The sequence below is a fragment of the Pavona decussata genome, unplaced genomic scaffold, assembly GCF_977016875.1.
Source record: "Pavona decussata unplaced genomic scaffold, jaPavDecu1.1 SCAFFOLD_208, whole genome shotgun sequence".
Lineage (NCBI taxonomy): Eukaryota > Metazoa > Cnidaria > Anthozoa > Scleractinia > Agariciidae > Pavona > Pavona decussata.
In genome coordinates this window covers 239693-258830 of record NW_028145613.1, presented here as the reverse complement: position 1 = coordinate 258830, position 19138 = coordinate 239693, and the positions used below count along the sequence as shown (strand labels likewise).

At 36.4% G+C, this 19138-nt stretch overlaps 1 protein-coding gene and 1 long non-coding RNA gene across 2 annotated transcripts; one reads left to right on the top strand and one right to left on the bottom strand.

Annotated features, from left to right (window-relative positions):
- The first annotated feature begins 2094 nt into the window (after positions 1-2094).
- Positions 2095-3385, top strand: LOC146460680 (uncharacterized). The gene is made up of 2 exons (XM_085087857.1): positions 2095-2492; positions 2870-3385. Exons 1-2 carry the CDS (start codon positions 2478-2480, stop codon positions 3275-3277), a joined length of 423 nt encoding a protein of 140 aa, XP_084943983.1. The 5' UTR covers positions 2095-2477; the 3' UTR covers positions 3278-3385.
- Positions 3386-9812: 6427 nt separating this feature from the next.
- LOC146460679 (uncharacterized) lies at positions 9813-10750 on the bottom strand. The gene is made up of 3 exons (XR_014857583.1): positions 10646-10750; positions 10366-10394; positions 9813-10261 (listed from the first exon to the last, which is right to left on the bottom strand). It is a non-coding gene; the product is annotated as an uncharacterized LOC146460679 (long non-coding RNA).
- Between the last annotated feature and the right edge of the window lie 8388 nt (positions 10751-19138).

Sequence of the window (19138 nt, the reverse complement as noted above, 5' to 3'; positions counted from 1 at the left end):
TTTAGACAGGCAGCTCGGCTCGCTCAATAAGCGCGATTGGCCCTGGGAACATTAGATTTAAGGACCCTTAAGTACGGAACTCTGTAATTGAAAATACTAAATCCTGATCTTTTTCAAAATTTACCCTGTTAAAGGCCAAGTAACATGGGCAACCTTTTCTTGCATTTTGTCGCGCAAAAAATACTGCGTTGAAAGTTGCGATTGTTTGTTGCGGACAAAAATGCAAACAATCGCAACTTGTAACGCAACGTTGGTTGTGTGACGTATTGCAAGAAAATGTTATACATATTACTTGACCTTAAATGTGATATAATGGGCTACCAGACGAACCATTTTCAAATCTTTTGCAGTTGTATCATACTCTCAACCTCTACTTTCTTAGTCCTCTATGTTATTTATTTTTGGAGGCAATATCTAAATATTGCAGATTTTATTCAAATGTTATTTACTTAGTTATTGATAGGGTCTTTAAATAAAACGACAAAATTTCTTAGTTTAAAAGGCAAGTTTCGACAGAAACGTCTGTCATCTTAATTGTTCATAATTATTAAACATACGAAACCTTATAATCTGTATTAATAAATCATAAAATTAATTTTTCAAAGCTCCTTCATAATATCATTAATTCTAGATTTGTATTTTTTTAGTCACACAATATTTAAAATTCCATTTTTCTCCTTTAGAATGTGTCTTTGGCAACTCAGATCTTTTTGGACAGCAAGACAAATTTGGGGAAAGATTATTTTTTTAAAGTTTCCACTGTTTTCGAGATATACAGATATGATCGATAACCTATGGCTCACCATTGTGAAATGGGCAAAATTCGAGGAGTTGGTTAGTGATCGAAGGGGGTAATATGTTGAGCTCGCTCATGGTCACCGCGCACTGCACTGGTGTTTTTTGAATCCCATAGAAGATTTTCAACTGGAGGCTTCCACTTTTTATTTTGATTCAATGACGCCCCCTCTGGAACAACAAATATGTCAAACGTTTCACGGTGTACGTTTGCCCGAGGTAATTTGCTCGGTAAAAGCATCAGTAATGTGCATAATAATGCCTATTCCCTTTTGTTTACTATTCATCAAAAGAAATGCTGTACCCATACAAAGAAGATAAAAAACCAATTGCTACACGCGACTGGTAAGGTATTTTCAGAACACCTTTTTTTCACCTTTTCAGTAATCAGAGAGAACCCGGAAGAAAGAGAAGTTTTTATGAATTTTGGCGCGACTTTTTTCGGAAGAGTCACAAAATATCACGCACTGACAGCGAAAAAAACCTCATTTGACACATTTCTATAAAAAGACATTCCTTTTTCCGCTCGTTGTAAGGGTGCAACGGAAATGGTGTTAGGAATGATATTTTTTATCCAAAACAAATTCATCCAGAGTCGTGCAATGGTCATGATGTCATCATACATCGATACCTTTTCGAACCTGATGTCGTTCAATTTGTGGAATATGTGCAAATAATCGTAAAATAGAAGATAAAAGAGAAGGAAAAAAATGAATAACAACTGGTTTTAATCCCTGTAATTTAACTGTTTTGGTTGTAATAGGAAAGCCACAGTTTACATCGTCCGAAGTAGAATTATATTCAGAAATCAAACCATATGTTTCGCCATGTGTTTGCGGTAACTCCGGAAATCAGTATCGTTTATCACAAATTGCGTGTCAAACATATCATATTTAACTTTTAAGGAGAGAATATTTGCGTACATAAAAACAAATAAATAGATAATTCTGTTAAAAATAGTTTCTTCCCAACAATCAGGGACTTGTTATTATTATTATAGCAGTAAAAAAGTCCACATGCTATTTACAGATAAAAAAGTATGACGGGGGCGCGAATGCTAATAATATATAAAGTGGAAAAAAATAAAAATAAATAAATAAATGAAATCTATAGTACAGTTAATAAATAAAATACTTTAGCTGCCTACCTATTGAATACTATTATTGTTTTTTTTTTTATTTTTTATTATTAATATTATTATATTTTTTTTTTATTATTATTATTTTTTTTGCACTGTGCGGCTTACTGCAAAATGCTTGTCAGGCGGGAAGAAACAGTTATTCTTTTATTCTGAAAGAAGTGATTTTTTTTTCATTCGTGAGCATATAACGGGCGATCCACCGTTTTAACTTACATTCTCACAGGAAGTTGTAGCAACATAACGGTGCTTAAACATTGCTAAAAGGATTGGAGGAATTCTCTTTTATCCGTGTAGAAACTGACTCAAAGGTAGTTTAAGACGAGAAACGAGAAGTGTACATATTTATCTATTGAAGTAATGATCGACAAACTGTACTTTCCCTCTTGTCGATGTATGAACTCAATTTGGATCGCTTTTTCTTATAAAAGGACCACCATTTTCTGCTTTGCCATGAAGCAACTAATCCACAGCTTGAGAAGACTAAACAACAAATTTGCAGAAGTGTGAAGTATTTTAACGTTCAGAACAGAAAAAAAAAGACATGGAAATTTTGAAGGTGAGTCTCTATTTTGTTAATCTATATTTCTTTGAAAATGAAATGGGAGTATGACTCAAGTAGTTTTATGTGGCACAATTGTCCCATTTTTCGTGAGCCTAAAGATCAAACGCACCGCAAAAGAAAATCCGAGGTATTCAGTTTTTTTGTGTCGTTTTCGCCTACTCGGATAAATTAATCAAGACTGTCTGGGGCACATTCATCGGCGTAGCTTGATCAAATAATCAGTCCTTGAATTCCTTTGCAGTTTCCCAAGGAGTAATTGGCGTATTTGTGTCATTAATAGAATATAGTATGTTCACATCATTAGCTTTTTGACTACTGAAGGATTACACCGCAGAATTACAACAGAATGAATCGTGTTGTTTTTATCGTAGGTTGCTTTTATTCTTGCTGCAATTTTCAGCATCGGAAGTGGTCGAACGATCACATCAGAAGAATCTTCTTGGGACACAATCGAAAGACCAGAGATTTCCAGCTTTGACGCAAGCAGCGAATCTACGACCGAAGTTGATGTAGCCGCTGTTCATATAGCCGCATCCCCTAGCCAGACCACTACGAGACGAAAAAGATTCCTTCGAACTCCTGAGCCTTCCTGTTTCTCGGGTATTTTCAAACTGAAACGGCTGCATAACGGTTTCACAGTAAAAGAACCGGACTGCTTAAAAGCGCCTTCTGATAACAGCAAGTGCACAACACAGGCATGTCAACTGTCCCATTACGTTTTGAAGAACATTGGGGGCCAGACATTTAAGATTGCTACAAACTGCTCATGCAAGGTGTAGTAAAATGACTTCATAAATCAACAGTAGCTGTGTCTGGAACGCAGGGTATTTATCATGATAAGTAAGACCTTTAAGATTTGAACTGATCAACTCCTTTGTATAGGTGTTTTTTTTTTAATATTTACAGTTAAAAGAACAGGTAAAGGAAAAACTGTTTCAATTAGAAATTTTAGGGAAACATGACTGTAGTAAGATAATCACAAATGACGTCTTTCTAAACAATCAGAAATTTTACGAAACCTTCCAGCTATTAAAGCGTGGGAAAAAGTGTTCCCAGAACGCAGGAAAACACGCGGATGGCATATAGGAGCGCTTACTCTCCTAGAGGCAAGTCATTTGGGAACTTGCACAGACGTTTTTGAGCCACGGACGGCAACCGGAAAATTGAATTTTTCCCGTTTTGGAGCGTTTCACGCCATTGTGTTTGTAACTTCAAGCCACAGTCATCAACAATAGCTTTTCCTGTCCGTGGTAATGAGCAAAATCACACCAAAAGAGGAAACATTCGACTTCCGGTTGCCGTCCGTCGATCACGAACGTCTGTGCTTAAGCTTCACAGCAGCTCATGCTCATAGATTCCAAATGAAAAAACAACTATTACATAGAGAATTGTGAGGCCAGCCAAGAATCAGAATTGAAACAGTTTTTTCTCTTTTTATTAATTTTTATTTAACAAATATTTGAACAAGGAAATATATTGATATTTGTACTGAAAACATGTATAAACTATTTAATATCCAATTGACTTGGTACAAAACTGCAATAGAGTTAAAAATATCTACAAGAGATTAAATGTGCTTTGTATTTCATACTGATCTGTGAAAATACGTTCCGTTAAAGTTTTGTTAAAGTTTGTAATTTTTAAGGTAACAAAGCATCGTGTAAAGTTTTTTCAATAAAAGAAATAAACCACCATTCCACTGATTCTTGTATGTGCTGTTAATGTGTCCGGATTGGTATCCCACTGAAAATCAGTTTTTAGTTGTTTGCTATAGCTATAACAGTAGAGACTTTTCTCTTAAGAAAGAGTAGAGTGGACATCACGCCACTGAGGACGCACGAAGCATTTGATGGCGCTCGCTGCACCGAAAATCATGATCGGTTAAATATGGCTGAAATGATGGGTTATGCGAATTACTAGGGAGGGGTAATGAGGTGTATTGATTAGGGGGTGATCATGGGATATGTGTGACTTCATGGGTATTGTATGAGTAAAAGTGTTGGTGGCGTGGATTCATGAGGGATTTCAATGAGATGTTAGTGAAATCATGGTAATAAGTGAAATGATGGGTGGGATGGGTGGATGGCATATATGAGATAATTTGTGACAAAATTAGTGAGTATCTGAGAGTAAGTAATTACGTTAGTAAATCCACAACATAGCGATGTACTCAGTTTTGTGAATCCGCTCAACAAGTTCGGGTGGGACGTGTTTTGAAAATCAATAAAAGATTGACAGAGAACTAATCAAAGGCCAACAATGTTATTGCGCAAGGACCAATCAATGCAAAGGACATCAGACTTCAACTAATGTAAAAAATAATGGCGAAATTTTGGAAATGAATGACAAAAACGGCACACTGAAAACTAAAGGAATAAAAATGGTAAATAAAAATACAGTAAACTGCGCTTAGAAGCCCTGGGCTTATATAACTTCGTCAGGGCTTTTTAGATGGGCGTATAAACAAAGGGACTTATATCCCAGGGGACTTAAAACCGGAATAAATAAAACCGTTTCGAAACGAGCTATAGCAGTGTTGATCGAAATGCGTTTTTTATTTACTGTTTTTTAATTAAGCTTTAAAACGTCAATATTTGGAACAAAATTAAAACTAACAACGCGAAAGAAACTAGGGGGGGCTTATATTCGGATGCATTTTTTTGTTTACAGGTATATGGGTCTAAAACCGGGAGGGCTTATAAGCGGGGCGGAGGGGGGGGGGGGGGTCGACTTATAAGCCTATCTTCAGTTTACGGTATTCTGATTACGCTTAGTTTACAAAATTTTCGAGTTTCAAGTAATATGGAGAAATAAGTAGCGGCACGAAAGTCCGAAAATTAATATCGTTTATCGCGATTACTTACATATCATGAAAGCTATTGACGAGTATGCCAACACCAAGTGTCACGTGAAAACGCAAATTCCTGTTAATTGAATTCGAACTGATTCGTGTTTATTCCAAAGCGTTCAGCTAACATAAGGTAGCCAATCTATACTGGAGCTGAATTGGCAGGAACGGCGCTCAAGTTGAAGTTGAAATTTATTGACGTTACATTGTTGAAAATACAATCTTATTTCAAATTTCATTAGAAAACTTGGAATAATATTTCTGTGTCGGACGAAACAGGATTTTATTATCGCCTATCTTCGCTTTTAAATTTCCCGGCGCCGCCATGTTGGATTTCATGACGTATTATGGTTGCTCAATAGTTTGACAATAGCGGCAACCGTATGACGTCATAAAATCCAAAAATGGTGGCCCGCGGGAAAAAGTTGTTTTGAAGGGTATGTCAGATTAACACTTTTAGACAAAGGTCTTAATTTATTTATTCAAAGACTATGACCGTGATGTGCAAAGTATTGGGGCGAGAAGACAAAGTGTAATGGTTAGTGAGTATTTAGCTGAATATCTAATTGTTGGTATGTGTGGTCTTTATTTCGTTGTCTCATCACTGTAAAGTTGTAATTTAATGATAATAATGAAGTGAAGAACAAAATACGATCGCTTAAGTTTAGACTGATATTGTTTTTTTTTTTTTTTTCATCTGATTCTTAGTTCTTAGCTTTTACAGTTTTTATACCATGAATTGTTGTTCATTTTTAGTTTCTAATTTTTATTATATATTTGGGCGTGGATTACCTGTAACCTAGCTGACTAAGCTAAGCATAAATCCCACGTTAAATAATAAATAAACTATCGTTACATTAGTGTCACGCTTGTTGCATATTTTAAGGGATATTTAAACTGTTTCAACATTTCACCATCGTTCTTTCGACAAAGTTGAACGGATGTTGGGCAAATGTTGGACAAATGTTGAAAGGAGTGTTCAAACGGCTTCAACACCATTCAAAAATTTTCAGAACAAAGGAAATGTTGTATAGATGTTGAACGAAAGCTTAAACCAATTTAAATTTGATTGAACACGCTTTCAACAATGTTGGACGCCCCTTACAAACTCCCCCAACATCTGGTTCAACGAATGTTGAAACCGCTTAAACAGGCCTTTATGTACCCGTAACGTAATCATACATACAATATCTTTTAGAATCTGTTGCTCTTCAATTTGTAGAATATGCTTAAATGATCGCGAAAAGTAGAACAATAACTGGTTTTATTCCATAGAATTGAGTTGTTTTGGTTGTAATGGGAAAAATCCCCAATTTAAATCACTGGACACAGAATTTATTTCAGAAATCAAGCAGTACGCTTCGCCAAGCGCGCGGTTATTCACATTGTTTGAGTTAACATTCCATGGTTATTAATTTTCGAAAAGTATACATTAAAAAATATAGCCACCCACCTTCAAAATCTCCAACAATCTTATCCAGTAATTTGTAGTTCTTATTTAAATAAAATATTCTCTCCTTTAAGTAAAAAATATCAGAACTAAGAATGCTATGTTTAGTGAAGCAATCGCGATAAATGATCCTGATTCCAGAGTCACAGCGCGCACCTGGCAAAGCATACGGTTTTATTTCTGAACTTGTAATTCCCCTTCCACTGATTTAAACTTTGAATTTTTTATTACAACCAATACAGTTGAATTATAGGAAGTAAATCCAATTGTTATTCATCTTTATTCTTCTATATCATCTTCTTTTTTACCATTATTTACACATATTCTACAATTTGAACGTCAACAGGTTCGAGAAGGTATCGATGTATGATGACGTCACGGCCGTTGTTCAATTCTGGATGAATGTATTTTGGGTAAGAAATATCATTCCTAACAACATTTCAGTTGCACTCCTAAAAGGAACGTAAAACTATTGTCTTTTTATAGAACGTTTTAATCTAGTTTTTTTTTTCTCCATTGTGTTGCGTGAGATCTACTTTCGTTTTGTCTCAATTAGGTTCAATAATTCAATATATCCGATTGCCTTCCATCGGTGGCAACGTTTTTTTTTTTTTTTTTTCAAGCTGAATGTCGTGAGAGGGCAAGCTAATCAGGAAAGAGGGGAGAGGCGCGCAGTAGGAGAGTCACTCATTGTCACGCAAAAGAACGTAGTGTTACATTAGTATTACGATTGTTGCATAAGTGTAAGGCCCATTTAAACGGTTTCAAAATTTGACCAACGTTCCTTCAGCAAAGGGCCAAATGTAGGACAAATGTTGAAAGGAGGGTTTTTTAAAGCCGTTAAAGCCGTTAAAACGGCTTTAACACTATTTAACATTTTTGAGAACAAAGAAAATGTTGTATGGATGTTGAATGAAAGTTTAAACCAATTTAAATTCGATTGAACACGCTTTTAACAATGTTGGACGCCCTGTTCAAACGCCCCCAACATCTGGCTCAACAAAGTGTTGAACGTATGTTGAACCGAATGTTGAAACCGTTTAAACGGGCCTTTATGTACCCGTAACGTCATCATACATACGACATCTTTTAGAACCTGTTGCTCTTCAATTTGTAGAATATGCAAAAATTATCGCGAAAAGAAGAACAATAATTGGTTTTATTTTATAGAATTGAGTTGTTTTAGTTGGAATGGAAAAATCCCCAATTTAAATCACTGGAAACAGAATTAAATTCAGAAATCAAACGTAACGCTTGGCCAAGCGCGCGGTTATTCGCATTCTTTGAGTTAACATTCCATGGTTATGATATGACTTGTGAAGTGATTTTTCACTTGCGTTTCATCTTAACCTTAATAAATAAAAAATTCAGCACGGGCATACACGGGCATGTGGACTGTCCCATTATGTTAAGATGAACATTGGGGGAGGGATCTTCTCGGTTGCTACAAACTGCTCATGCAAGGCGTAGTAAAATGGATTCATAGGTAAAGAAACGACTGTGTCTGGAACACAAGGTATTTATATGTCATCTTCGTTAAAGTTTAGTTAAGACTATTTAAGATTAGCATACCTCAGTGACCGACTATCGCGTAACACGCAATCTGATTGGCTACACAGGTGCCGTCTATCGATCGATAGACGGCAGTTTGTCAGAGTGCGCGCGATTTAGCATGCATCATTGCACAAATATATCAAAGTTTATGAAATAAAAAGATTTTTTTTGCTTCATAGATCGATCACTGAGGTATGCTTAAACAATTAGACGGCTCGCTCTCAGTTTCTATCGTCTTTGATAGTTGGCTCGGGGCTTCGCCCCTCGCCAACTATCAGCCGATAGAAACCTCGAGCTCGCCGTTTAATTGTTAAATATTCAGTTTTAGAGGAAATTTGAGCTGAGACACTTTGTGGTGTTTCTTTAAAGTTTCATGTAAAAAGAAATAGACAAAGAAAAACTGTTTGAATTAAAAATTTACTGCTAACATGACAACTGTAGTAAAATAATAACGAATTATTTTTCTGAGGAATTACACGAAACCTTACTCGGATGACAAATAGAAGCGTATATTCTCCTGGCCAAGGTTGTTTAAAAAATGGTTAACTTTATCCAGCGGACAAATCACTATCCATCGGATCAAACGTATCAATAAATAAAATAAATAAATAAATAAATAAATAAATAAATGGGGAATTTCAGTGGAATCTACGGAGTGGCTCTTCTCTCCACTGTTTCCAGGTCGAATTGGAATTTGGAATTTGGAAATGTTGGTATTAACTGTAATGCAGGCGGTAATGACATTTTATTCGCGTGATAGTGTTTTAAACGCGTTATCCACTTTTTCAACAACTCTTGATAACGCGATATCCACTTTTTCAACAACAGGGGCCTGGAGGCAAAGTCATTAAGAGGTTACTTTATATGCGGCAGTCAACGTTCATAGATTCTGAAGGAGAAAAGACGGCTTTTAATTAGAGAATCGTAAGAAGCTAGCAATCAGAATTCAAACAGGTTGTCTATTTTTATTAATTTCTATTCAACAAATACTTTAACAAGAGTAATGTTCATATTTGCACTGAAAACGTATGTAAAACTTTTTTGTATCGAATTAACTCTGCACAAAGCTCCAATCAGAGTCAAAATTCCTCTGTAGGAAAGATTCCGAGTTGAGTATATTTTATATTGATCTGTGAAAATATGTTTTGTATTTCTAACATAATAATTTTTAAGGTCAAACGACGAAGCATTTATTGAATAAAGCCATAAAATATTCCATTGATTTATGATTTTTTTAAATTAATTTACAAGTCCGCCCATGGTATTATACTGATTTACGAATTTTTTGCAACATCCATTGAAGCTGAAAAGCAACCGAGGAATCACTGCGCTTGATTCATGCAGTGTTCAACTCCCTCTGAAATTCAGTTTTCAGTTGTTTGCTGTAACTAACAGCCGGACCAGTATCTTATATAAGAGTGGAATGAACGCCTGAGTACGCGGGAGAAATTAGGGACTTTAAGATACGGCGACTACGGACTACGGACTACGGTTGGACGCAAGGTTTTCTTGCTATGGAGGACTGGGCCGAATACACAACAGTGGTGCGAAAATACGAAGTTAAGATCGCAGACTACAGACACCGGACTACGAACAAAGCGCGAAGTAAACTCAAGAAAAAAACTCGCTTACTTTTTCATATTTTGCGTCCAGAATGTCTTTTGAAAAGGTTCGAGATGCCCTGGTTTACTCTTTAGTGGACGAAATAATCGACGAAGAAGAATTCGTACTTCTGTTTGATGCCTATAAGTCAGTAAATCTATCATATCCATACTGGGAGTACGATTGTTTTTATCTCGACTCCTTTGATTCAAGTGAATGTTTAACTGAGTTCAGAGTGAACAAGGAAGATCTTCCTCGTTTAGCCGAGATTCTTGGGGTTCCTCCACAGTTCAGGGTGCTCTGTAGACGCTGCAAGTCAAAATTTAATGCACACGTTAGACAGGTTAGATACTACTTCAATCATAATTTCCTTGCAAATACTTTGGTAAAAGATAAAAAGGCTGTGTACTTACATTTCCACTTGGGGAGAAGTCATTTTTGCCTACAAAATGCAAAGAGCGTGTTTCACTCGTAAGTTTTGTTTCTCATGTAAATAAAAGTAAACACAAATTGGCGGTCAAAATCAGTAAACACGACTTAGCCGTAAATTTTTTCGCTTTTTGGAGTTCAAAAGTGCTTGAAATTGCTAAATATCTGCTTTTTGGTGTTCGTGATAGAAAGCATCAAGCCCTCAGACCATATTCTAACGAAACCTTTCTTTTCTTATACAATAATTTATAACTCTGTACTCACCTTGATCGCAGTACGTGAAATTCCTCGCCTACACACCGTCGCCAGCTTACGACGGTGAGAAGCGAGAGCACACTTGTCTCGTCCCAGTCCTAATTTTCGTCTCGTCCGTAGTCCGTAGTCCGCAGTCGCCGTATCTTAAAGTCCCTATTGCTCGCACCCGCTACACCGTAAAATGGATGGGTTAATTCATTGATATGGGCGAATCTATGGGGAGGAGTCAGCGTCTTATCCAGAGTCCTCGCTGCGTGATGGAAAGTGACGTCACTCGTTGAGTTGATCGGGAAGACGCGCCCCTGTTCCAAGCTTCAGACAAGCAGTTCGGCTCGCTCGATAAGTGCGATTGGGCCTGGGAACATTAGATTTAAGGACCCTAAAGTATGGAACTCTATAATTCAAAATACTAAACCCTGATCTTTTTTCAAATTTTACCCTGTTAAAGGCCAAGTAACATGGGCAACACTTTCTTGCAACTTGTCGCGCAAGAAATATTGCGTTGAAAGTTGCGATTGTTTGTTGCGTGTATTACCACCTAGGAGGGAGACAAATTTTCATGTTGCAGAAGGTAGACTTCGTTTCTTTTTTCTGCGCGGAGGTGGTAATACAGACAACAAACAATCACAACTTGTAACCACAGGGCCCCCACACAAACTTTGTGACCGTTTGTATTTTGAATTTATAGAGGAAATGTATGGGAATGTCGAAAATCCTTGTATTATCCTACTAGATTGCGATAAATATTCTCATTTAACATCAAAATAAACGTATTTTTACCTTAAATGTTGTGTGTTGTCGCTCTTGAGGTTGAAGACGGCGATTTTAGCGATTTGAGGGGTTCGGCGTTGGACGTTCACTAGAGTGTAATAGTAACTAATGTATTAAGTTTCCACTGTTTTCGAGATATACAGATATGATCGATAACCTATGGATCACCATTGTGAAATGGGCAAAATTCGATGAGTTGGTTAGTGATCGAAGGGGGTAATATGTTGAGTTCGCTCATGGTTGCTGCTCACTGCACTGGTGTGCGGTATTTCCAGAATCCCATAGAAGATTTTCAACTGGAGGCTTTCAGTTTTTATTTTGATTCAATGACGCCCCCTCTGGAACAATAAATATGTCAAACGTTTCACGGTGTACGTTTGCCCGAGGTAATTTGCTCGGTAAAAACATCAGTAATGTGCATAATAATGCCTATTCCCTTTTGTTTACTATTCATCAAAAATCTAAGAAATGTTGTACCCATAAAAAGTTGAAAGAAAACCAATTGTTACACGTGACTGTTAAGGTTTTTTCAGAACACTTTTTTTTCATGTCTAGACCGGATAAGTTACCTTACTATGAATGCCGGTTAGTCACAAGACAGCACCTCTGTTTCAGATGGAATGTTCAAATTTTTCATTCTCAATGGCGACTTTATTTATTACGGTAAATGAAATTTCATTCATGTCCTTACATTACCGCGTCGGTACGGTGCGCGATTAACAAATCCTTAAGAACACAATCACGCAATTCCTTTCTTTCCTCTTACTCTGTTGACCAAATATCATGATTAACAAAGAGTTACAGAGTTGAAAATCAAAAGTTCGTTTCGAAAAGCAACATGCACTTAAAAACCTTTAAAAATAAAAACTTGTATCGTTAACGAAAAGGTCGCACTTGAGCAGAAATTGAATATAACCAGAAAATACTCTGTGTTTTCGGTGAAACGCTCAATAAACTAAAAGAAAGCTTCTCCAGTGTCATTTAATTTTAAGAAATAGATGGCGAGATTCTGGAAGCCGAGCAGAAAATGTACACGAGTTTTCGTCCATGGATGTACTTGTGTTTCAGATATAGTGCAGACGATCCACGAGAACGATCACTTTCATATGCAGCCAGTGTTTTCCAGTGTGGCGCACATCTTTGCAGTGATACCTGGTCATGCTGATATTTTCATTCTTGTGAAAGATTACCAGTTTTCCTAATGAACTCACGCTTCCCTGGGACCGCGATCCTGATGGTCAGCAGAAGGCACTTTGTACTTCATTATGTTTAAAAATAAGGCAATCTCGTACCCAGAGTCTTCAGGCTTTTTTGTTCAGCGGGGCAACGCCGGGAAGACTCTGGGGACATCGAATTTTATTACCGCAGGATTTCTGCGCTAAGACAATGGAAACCGCCACGGAACAGCCAATCAAAAAAATTGAATTTTTTCGATGTCCCCAGAGTCTTCCCGGCGTTGCCCCGCTGACCAAAAAGCCTGAAGACTCTGGGTACGAGATTGAAAATAAGGCAGTTGGTATTTTCGCCAATTCCTGTTTTTCTTAAGGACTCAGAAGGTTAAGTCTTATTAGCATCAGTTGAAGAGAATATATTGAGTTGTTTTGCCTGATCACCGCTGTTTAATTTCTTGTCGGTAATCAGAGAGAACCCGGAAGAAAGAGAAGTTTTTATGAATTTTGGCGCGACTTTTTTCGGAAGAGTCACAAAATGTCACGCAACACAGCGAAAAAAACCTCATTTGACACATTTCTATAAAAAGACATTCCTGTTTTCGCTCGTTGTAAGGGTGCAACGGAAATGGTGTTAGGAATGATATTTTTTATCCAAAATAAATTCATCCAGAATCGTGCAATGGTCGTGACGTCATCATACATCGATAGCTTTTCGAACCTGTTGTCGTTCAATTTGTAAAATATGTGCAAAAAATTGTAAAACAGAAGATGGAAGAGAAAGAAAAAAAGATAAATAACAACTGTAAATAAATAAATATTCCCTTTAATTTACTTGTTTTGTTGTAATAGAAAAACCGCAGTTTAAATCGTTCGAAGTTGAATTATATTCAGAAATCAAACCATATGTTTCGCCATGTGTTTGCAGTAACTCCGGAAATCAGTATCGTTTATCACAAATTGCTTGTCAAACATATCACATTTAACTTTTAAGGAGAAAATATTTGAGTACATAAAAACAAATAAATAGATAATTCTGTTAAAAATAGTTTCTTCCCAAAAATCAGGGACTTGTTATTGTTATCATAGCAGTAAAAAAGTCCATAAGCTATTTACAGATAAAATAGTATGACTGGGGTGCGAATGCAAATAATACATAAAGTGGAAAAAAATAAAAATAAATAAATAAATAAAATCTATAATACAGTTAATAAATAAAATGCTTTAGCTCTATCGACTGTTTCTGCCTACATATTGAATACTATTATTTTTTTTTTTATTTATTTATTTGTTTTTTGTTTTTTTTTTTTTTTGTTGTTGTTTTTTTATTGCACGGTGCGGCTTACTGCAAAAGGCTTGTCAGGTGGGAAGATACAGTTATTCTTTTATTCTGGAAAGAGTGGGTTTTTTTTCATTCGCGAGCATAGAGCAGGCGATCCACCGTTTTAACTTACAGTCTCACAGGAAGTTGCAGCAACATAACGGTGCTTAAACATTGCTAAAAGGATTGAAGGAATTCTCTTTTATCCGTGAAGAAACTGACTCAAAAGTGAGAAACGAGAAGTGTACATATTTATCGATTGAAGTAATGAACGACAAACTGTACTTTCCCTCTTGTCGAATTTGGATCGCTCTTTCTTATAAAAAGACCACCATTTTCTGCTTTGCCATGAAGCAACTAATCCACTGCTTGAGACGACTAAACAACAAATTTGCGGAGGTGTAAAGTATTTTAACGTTCAGAACAGAAAAAAAAAGGACATGGAAATTTTGAAGGTGAGTCTCTATTTTATTAACCTATATTTCTTTAAAAATGAAATGGGAGTATGACTAAACAGTTTAATGTGGCACAATTGTCCCATTTTTCGTGAGACTAAAGATCGAACGCACCGCAGAAGAAAATCCGAGGTATTAGTTTTTTTTGTGTGCCGTTTTTGTCTACTCGGCTAAATTAATTAAGAATGTTTGGGTTACATTCATCGGTGTAGCTTGATCAAATAATTTAGTCCTTGAATTCCTTTGCAGTTTCCCAAGGAGAATTTGGCGTTTTTTTTGTCATTAGAAGAATTATGCTCACATCATTAGCTTTTTGACTACTAAAGGATTACTCCGCACAATTACAACAGAATTAATCGTGTTGTTTTTATCGTAGGTTGCTTTTATTCTTGCTGCAATTTTCAGCATCGGAAGTGGTCGAACGATCACATCAGAAGAATCTTCTAGGGACACAATCGAAATACCAGAGATTTCCAGCTTTGACGCAAGAAGCGAATCTATAAATGAAGTTGATGTAGCCGCTGTTAATATGGATGCATCCCCTAACCAGACCACTACGAGACGAAAAAGATCCGTTGGAACTCGCAAGCCTTCCTGTTTCTCGGGTACTTACAAAATGACACTGCTGTCCAACGGTGTCAAAGTAAAAGAACCAGTCTGCTTTAATGTGACTTCTGATAACAGCAAGTGCACAACAGGTGCAACACAGGAATGTGAACCCCATTACGTAAAGATGAACATCTGGGGCGAGACATTTAAGATTGCTAAACATTGCAAATGCAAGGTGTAGTAAAATGAGTTTATTAATGAACAGTAGCTGTGTCTGCAACGCAGGGTATTTATCATGATAAGTAAGACCTTTGAGATTTGAGCTGATCAATTCCTTTGTATAGGTGGCTTTTTAAGACTTACAGTTAAAAGAACAGGTAAAGATAAAAACTGTTTGAATTAGAAATTTTAGGGAAACATGACTGTAGTAAGATAATCACAAATGACGTCTTTCTAAACAATCAGAAATTTTACGAATCCTTGTAGCTAAGCATGGGAAAAAATGCTCCCTGAACGCGGGAAAACACTCGGATGGCATATAGGAGCGCTTACTCTCCTAGAGGCAAGTCATTTGGGAACTTGCACAGACGTTTTTGAGCCACGGACGGCAACCGGAAATTGAATTTTTCCCTTTTTGGAGCGTTTCACGCCATTGCGTTTGTAACTTCAAGCCACAGTCATCAACAATAGCTTTTCCTGTCCGTGGTAATGAGCATAATCACGCCAAAAGAGAAAACATTCGACCTCCGGTTGCCGTCCGTCAATCATGAACGTCTGTGCTTAAGCTTCCACAGCAGCTCATGTTCATAGATTCCAAATGAAAAAACAATTATTACATAGAGAATTGTGAGGCCAGCCAAGAATCAGAATTGAAACGGTTTTTTCGCTTTTTATTAATTTTTATTTAACAAATATTTGAAGAAGGAAATATATTCATATTTTTACTGAAAACATGTATAAACTATTTATCCAATTTACTTGGTACAAAGCTGCAATAGAGTCAAAAATATCAACAAGTGATTAAATGTGCATTATATTTTATACTGATCTGTGAAAATATGTTCTGTATTTAAAGTTTATAATTTTTAGGGTAAAAAAGCATCGTGTAAAGCTTTTATAATAAAAGAAATAAACCACCATTCCACTGATTCTTGAGTTTGCTGTTAATGTGTCCGGATTGGTATTCCACTGAAAATCACTTTTCAGTTGTTTGCTATAACTATAACAGTAGAGACTTTTCTCTTAAGTAAGAGTACAGTGGACATCACGCCGCTGAGCACGCACGAAGCATTGATGGAGCTCGCTGCACCGAAAATGGATAGGGTTAAATATGGCTGAGATGATGGGTTATGCGAAGTACTAGGGAGGGGTAATGAAGTGTATTGATTACGGGGTGATCATGGGATATATGTGACTTCATGGGTATGAGTAGAGATTTTGGTGGCTTGGATTCATGGGATATGTGTGACTTCATGGGTATGAGTAGAGGTGTTGGTGGCGTGGATTCATGAGGGATTTCAATGAGATGTCAGTGAAATCATGGTTATAAGTGAAATGATGAGTGGGATGGGTGGATGGGATATATGAGATAATTTGTGACAAAATTAGTGACTATATGTGAGTAAGTAATTACGTTAGTAAATCTACGAACCACATAGCAATGTAATCAAATTTGTGAGTCCGCTCAACAAGTTCGGGTGGGACGTGATTTGAAAATCAATAAAAGATTGACAGCGAACGAATCAAAGGCCAACAATGTTATTGCACAAGGACCAATCAATGCAAAGGACATCAGACTTCAATTAATGTAAAAAAAAAAATGGCGAAATTTTGGAAATGAATGACAAAAACGGCACACTGGAAACTAAAGGAATAAAAATGGTAATGGGGTAAAGGTTAAGTAACCAAAATAAAAATACCTTCATCTGTCACTTATAAGCCCTGGGCTTATATAACTTTTTCAGGGCTTTTTAGATGGGCTTATAAACAGAGGAGCTTATATCCGAGGGGACTTAAAACCGGAATAAATAAAACCGTTTCAAAACAAGCTATAGCAGTGTTGATCGAAATACGTTTTTTACTTACTGGTTTTTAATTAACCTTTAAGACGTCAATATTTGGAACAAAATTAAAAGTATCAACGCGAACGAAACTAGAGGGTGGCTTATGTCCGAGGGGCTTATATTCGGGTGTATTTTTTTGTTTACAGGTAGATGAGCCTATAATCGGGAGGGCTTATAAGCGGGGCAAGGGGGGGCGGGGGTGGGGCGACTTATAAGCCTATCTGCAGTTTACGGTATTCTGATTGCGCTTAGTTTACAGAATTTTCGAGTTTCAAGTAATATGGAGAAATAAGTAGCGGCACGAAAGTCCGGAAATTAATATCGTTTATCGCGATTACTTACATATCATGAAGCTATTGACGAGAATGCCAAGACCATGTGTCACGTGAAAACGCAAATTCTTGTTAATTGAATTCGATCTGATTCGTGTTTATTCCAAAGAGTTCGGCTAATATAAGGTAGCCAATCTATACTGGAGCTGAATTGGTAGGAACGGCGCGCAAGTTGAAGTTGAAATTACATTGTTGAAAATACAATCTTATTTCAAATTTCATCAGAAAACTTGGAATAATATTTCTGTGTCGGACGAAACAGGATTTTATTATCGCCTATCTTCGCTTTTAAATTTCCCGGCGCCGCCATGTTGGATTTCATGACGTATTATGGTTGCTCAATAGTTTGACAATAGCGGCAACCGTATGACGTCATAAAATCTAAAAATGGTGGCCTGCGGGAAAAAGTTGTTTTCAAGGGTATGTCAGATTAACACTTTTAAACAAAGGTCTTAATTTATTTATGCGATCACTATGACCGTGATGTGCAAAAGTATTGGAGCGAGAAGACAGTGTAATGGTTGGTGAGTATTAAGCTGAATATCCATTTGTTAGCCTGTGTGGTGTTTATTCCGTATTTTCATCACTGTAAAGTTGAAATTTAATTATGATAATGAAGTGAAGAACAAAATACGATCGCTCAAGTTTAGGCTGATATTGGATTTTTTTTTTCATCCGATTCTTAGTTCTTAGCTTTTACAGTTTGTATACCATGAATTGTTGTTCATTTTTAGTTTCTAATTTTTAGTATATACTTGGCCGTAGATTACCTGTAAACTAGCTGACTAAGCTAAGCGTAAATCCCACGTTAAATAATAAATAAAGTATCATTACATTAGTGTCAGGCTTTTTTCATATTTTAAGGCCTGTTTAAATGGTTTCAACATTTCACCATCGTTCTTTCGACAAAAGTTGAACGGATGTTGGGCAAATGTTGAACAAATGTTGAAAGGAGTGTTCAAGTGGCTTCAACACCATTCAAATTTTTTCAGAACAAAGAAAATGTTGTATAGTGTTGAACGAAAGTTTAAACCAATTTAAATTTCATTCAACACGCTTTCAACAATGTTGGACGTAATATATATATCAAACACGAGAAGGCGTGTTTCATCAGATATCCAAACACTGAGAAGTAGGTTGAAAAAACCAGGCGCAGCCGAGTTTTATTAAACGACTTCGAAGTGTTTGGATATCAGATGAAACACACTTTCGAGTGTTTGATATGACTTCTCAGATGATCAATAATTCTTGGAGAAATAGGACATTTTTATTATGGCGTCAATTGACTACAACTACTGTACCATAATCCTTCAGTTTTTTGTTTTCTCACGCCAATTAGAGCTATTGTTCTTTGCTCTCCACTGGGATTACAAAATTTGAATTTGAAAAGGAAAACGAAATGAATTCTGGTAGTTGTAATCAAATGACGCCATCATGAAAATGGCCTATTCAAGGCTAAAGTTGGCAAAATGTTATGGTAATTAGGAACACATATCCAAACTAAGGTCACAGTAGTGATTTTCTTTGTTTTCTTTTGATGAATTTTTAATGAGTTTGAGAAGACCTGTTCAAACGCTCCCAACATCTGGTTCAACAAAGTGTTGAACGTATGTTTAAACCGAATGTTGTAACCGCTTAAACGGGCCTTTATGTAGCCGTAACGTCATTATACATACGATATCTTTTAGAAACTGTACATGTTGCTGTTCAATTTGTAGAATATGCGTAAATGATCTCGTAAAGAAGAACAATAATTGGTCTTATTCCATAGAATTGAGTTGTTTTAATTCTTGTAAGTAAAGGTTTAGATATAAATAGGCAAGTGTAAATAAACGATAAAAA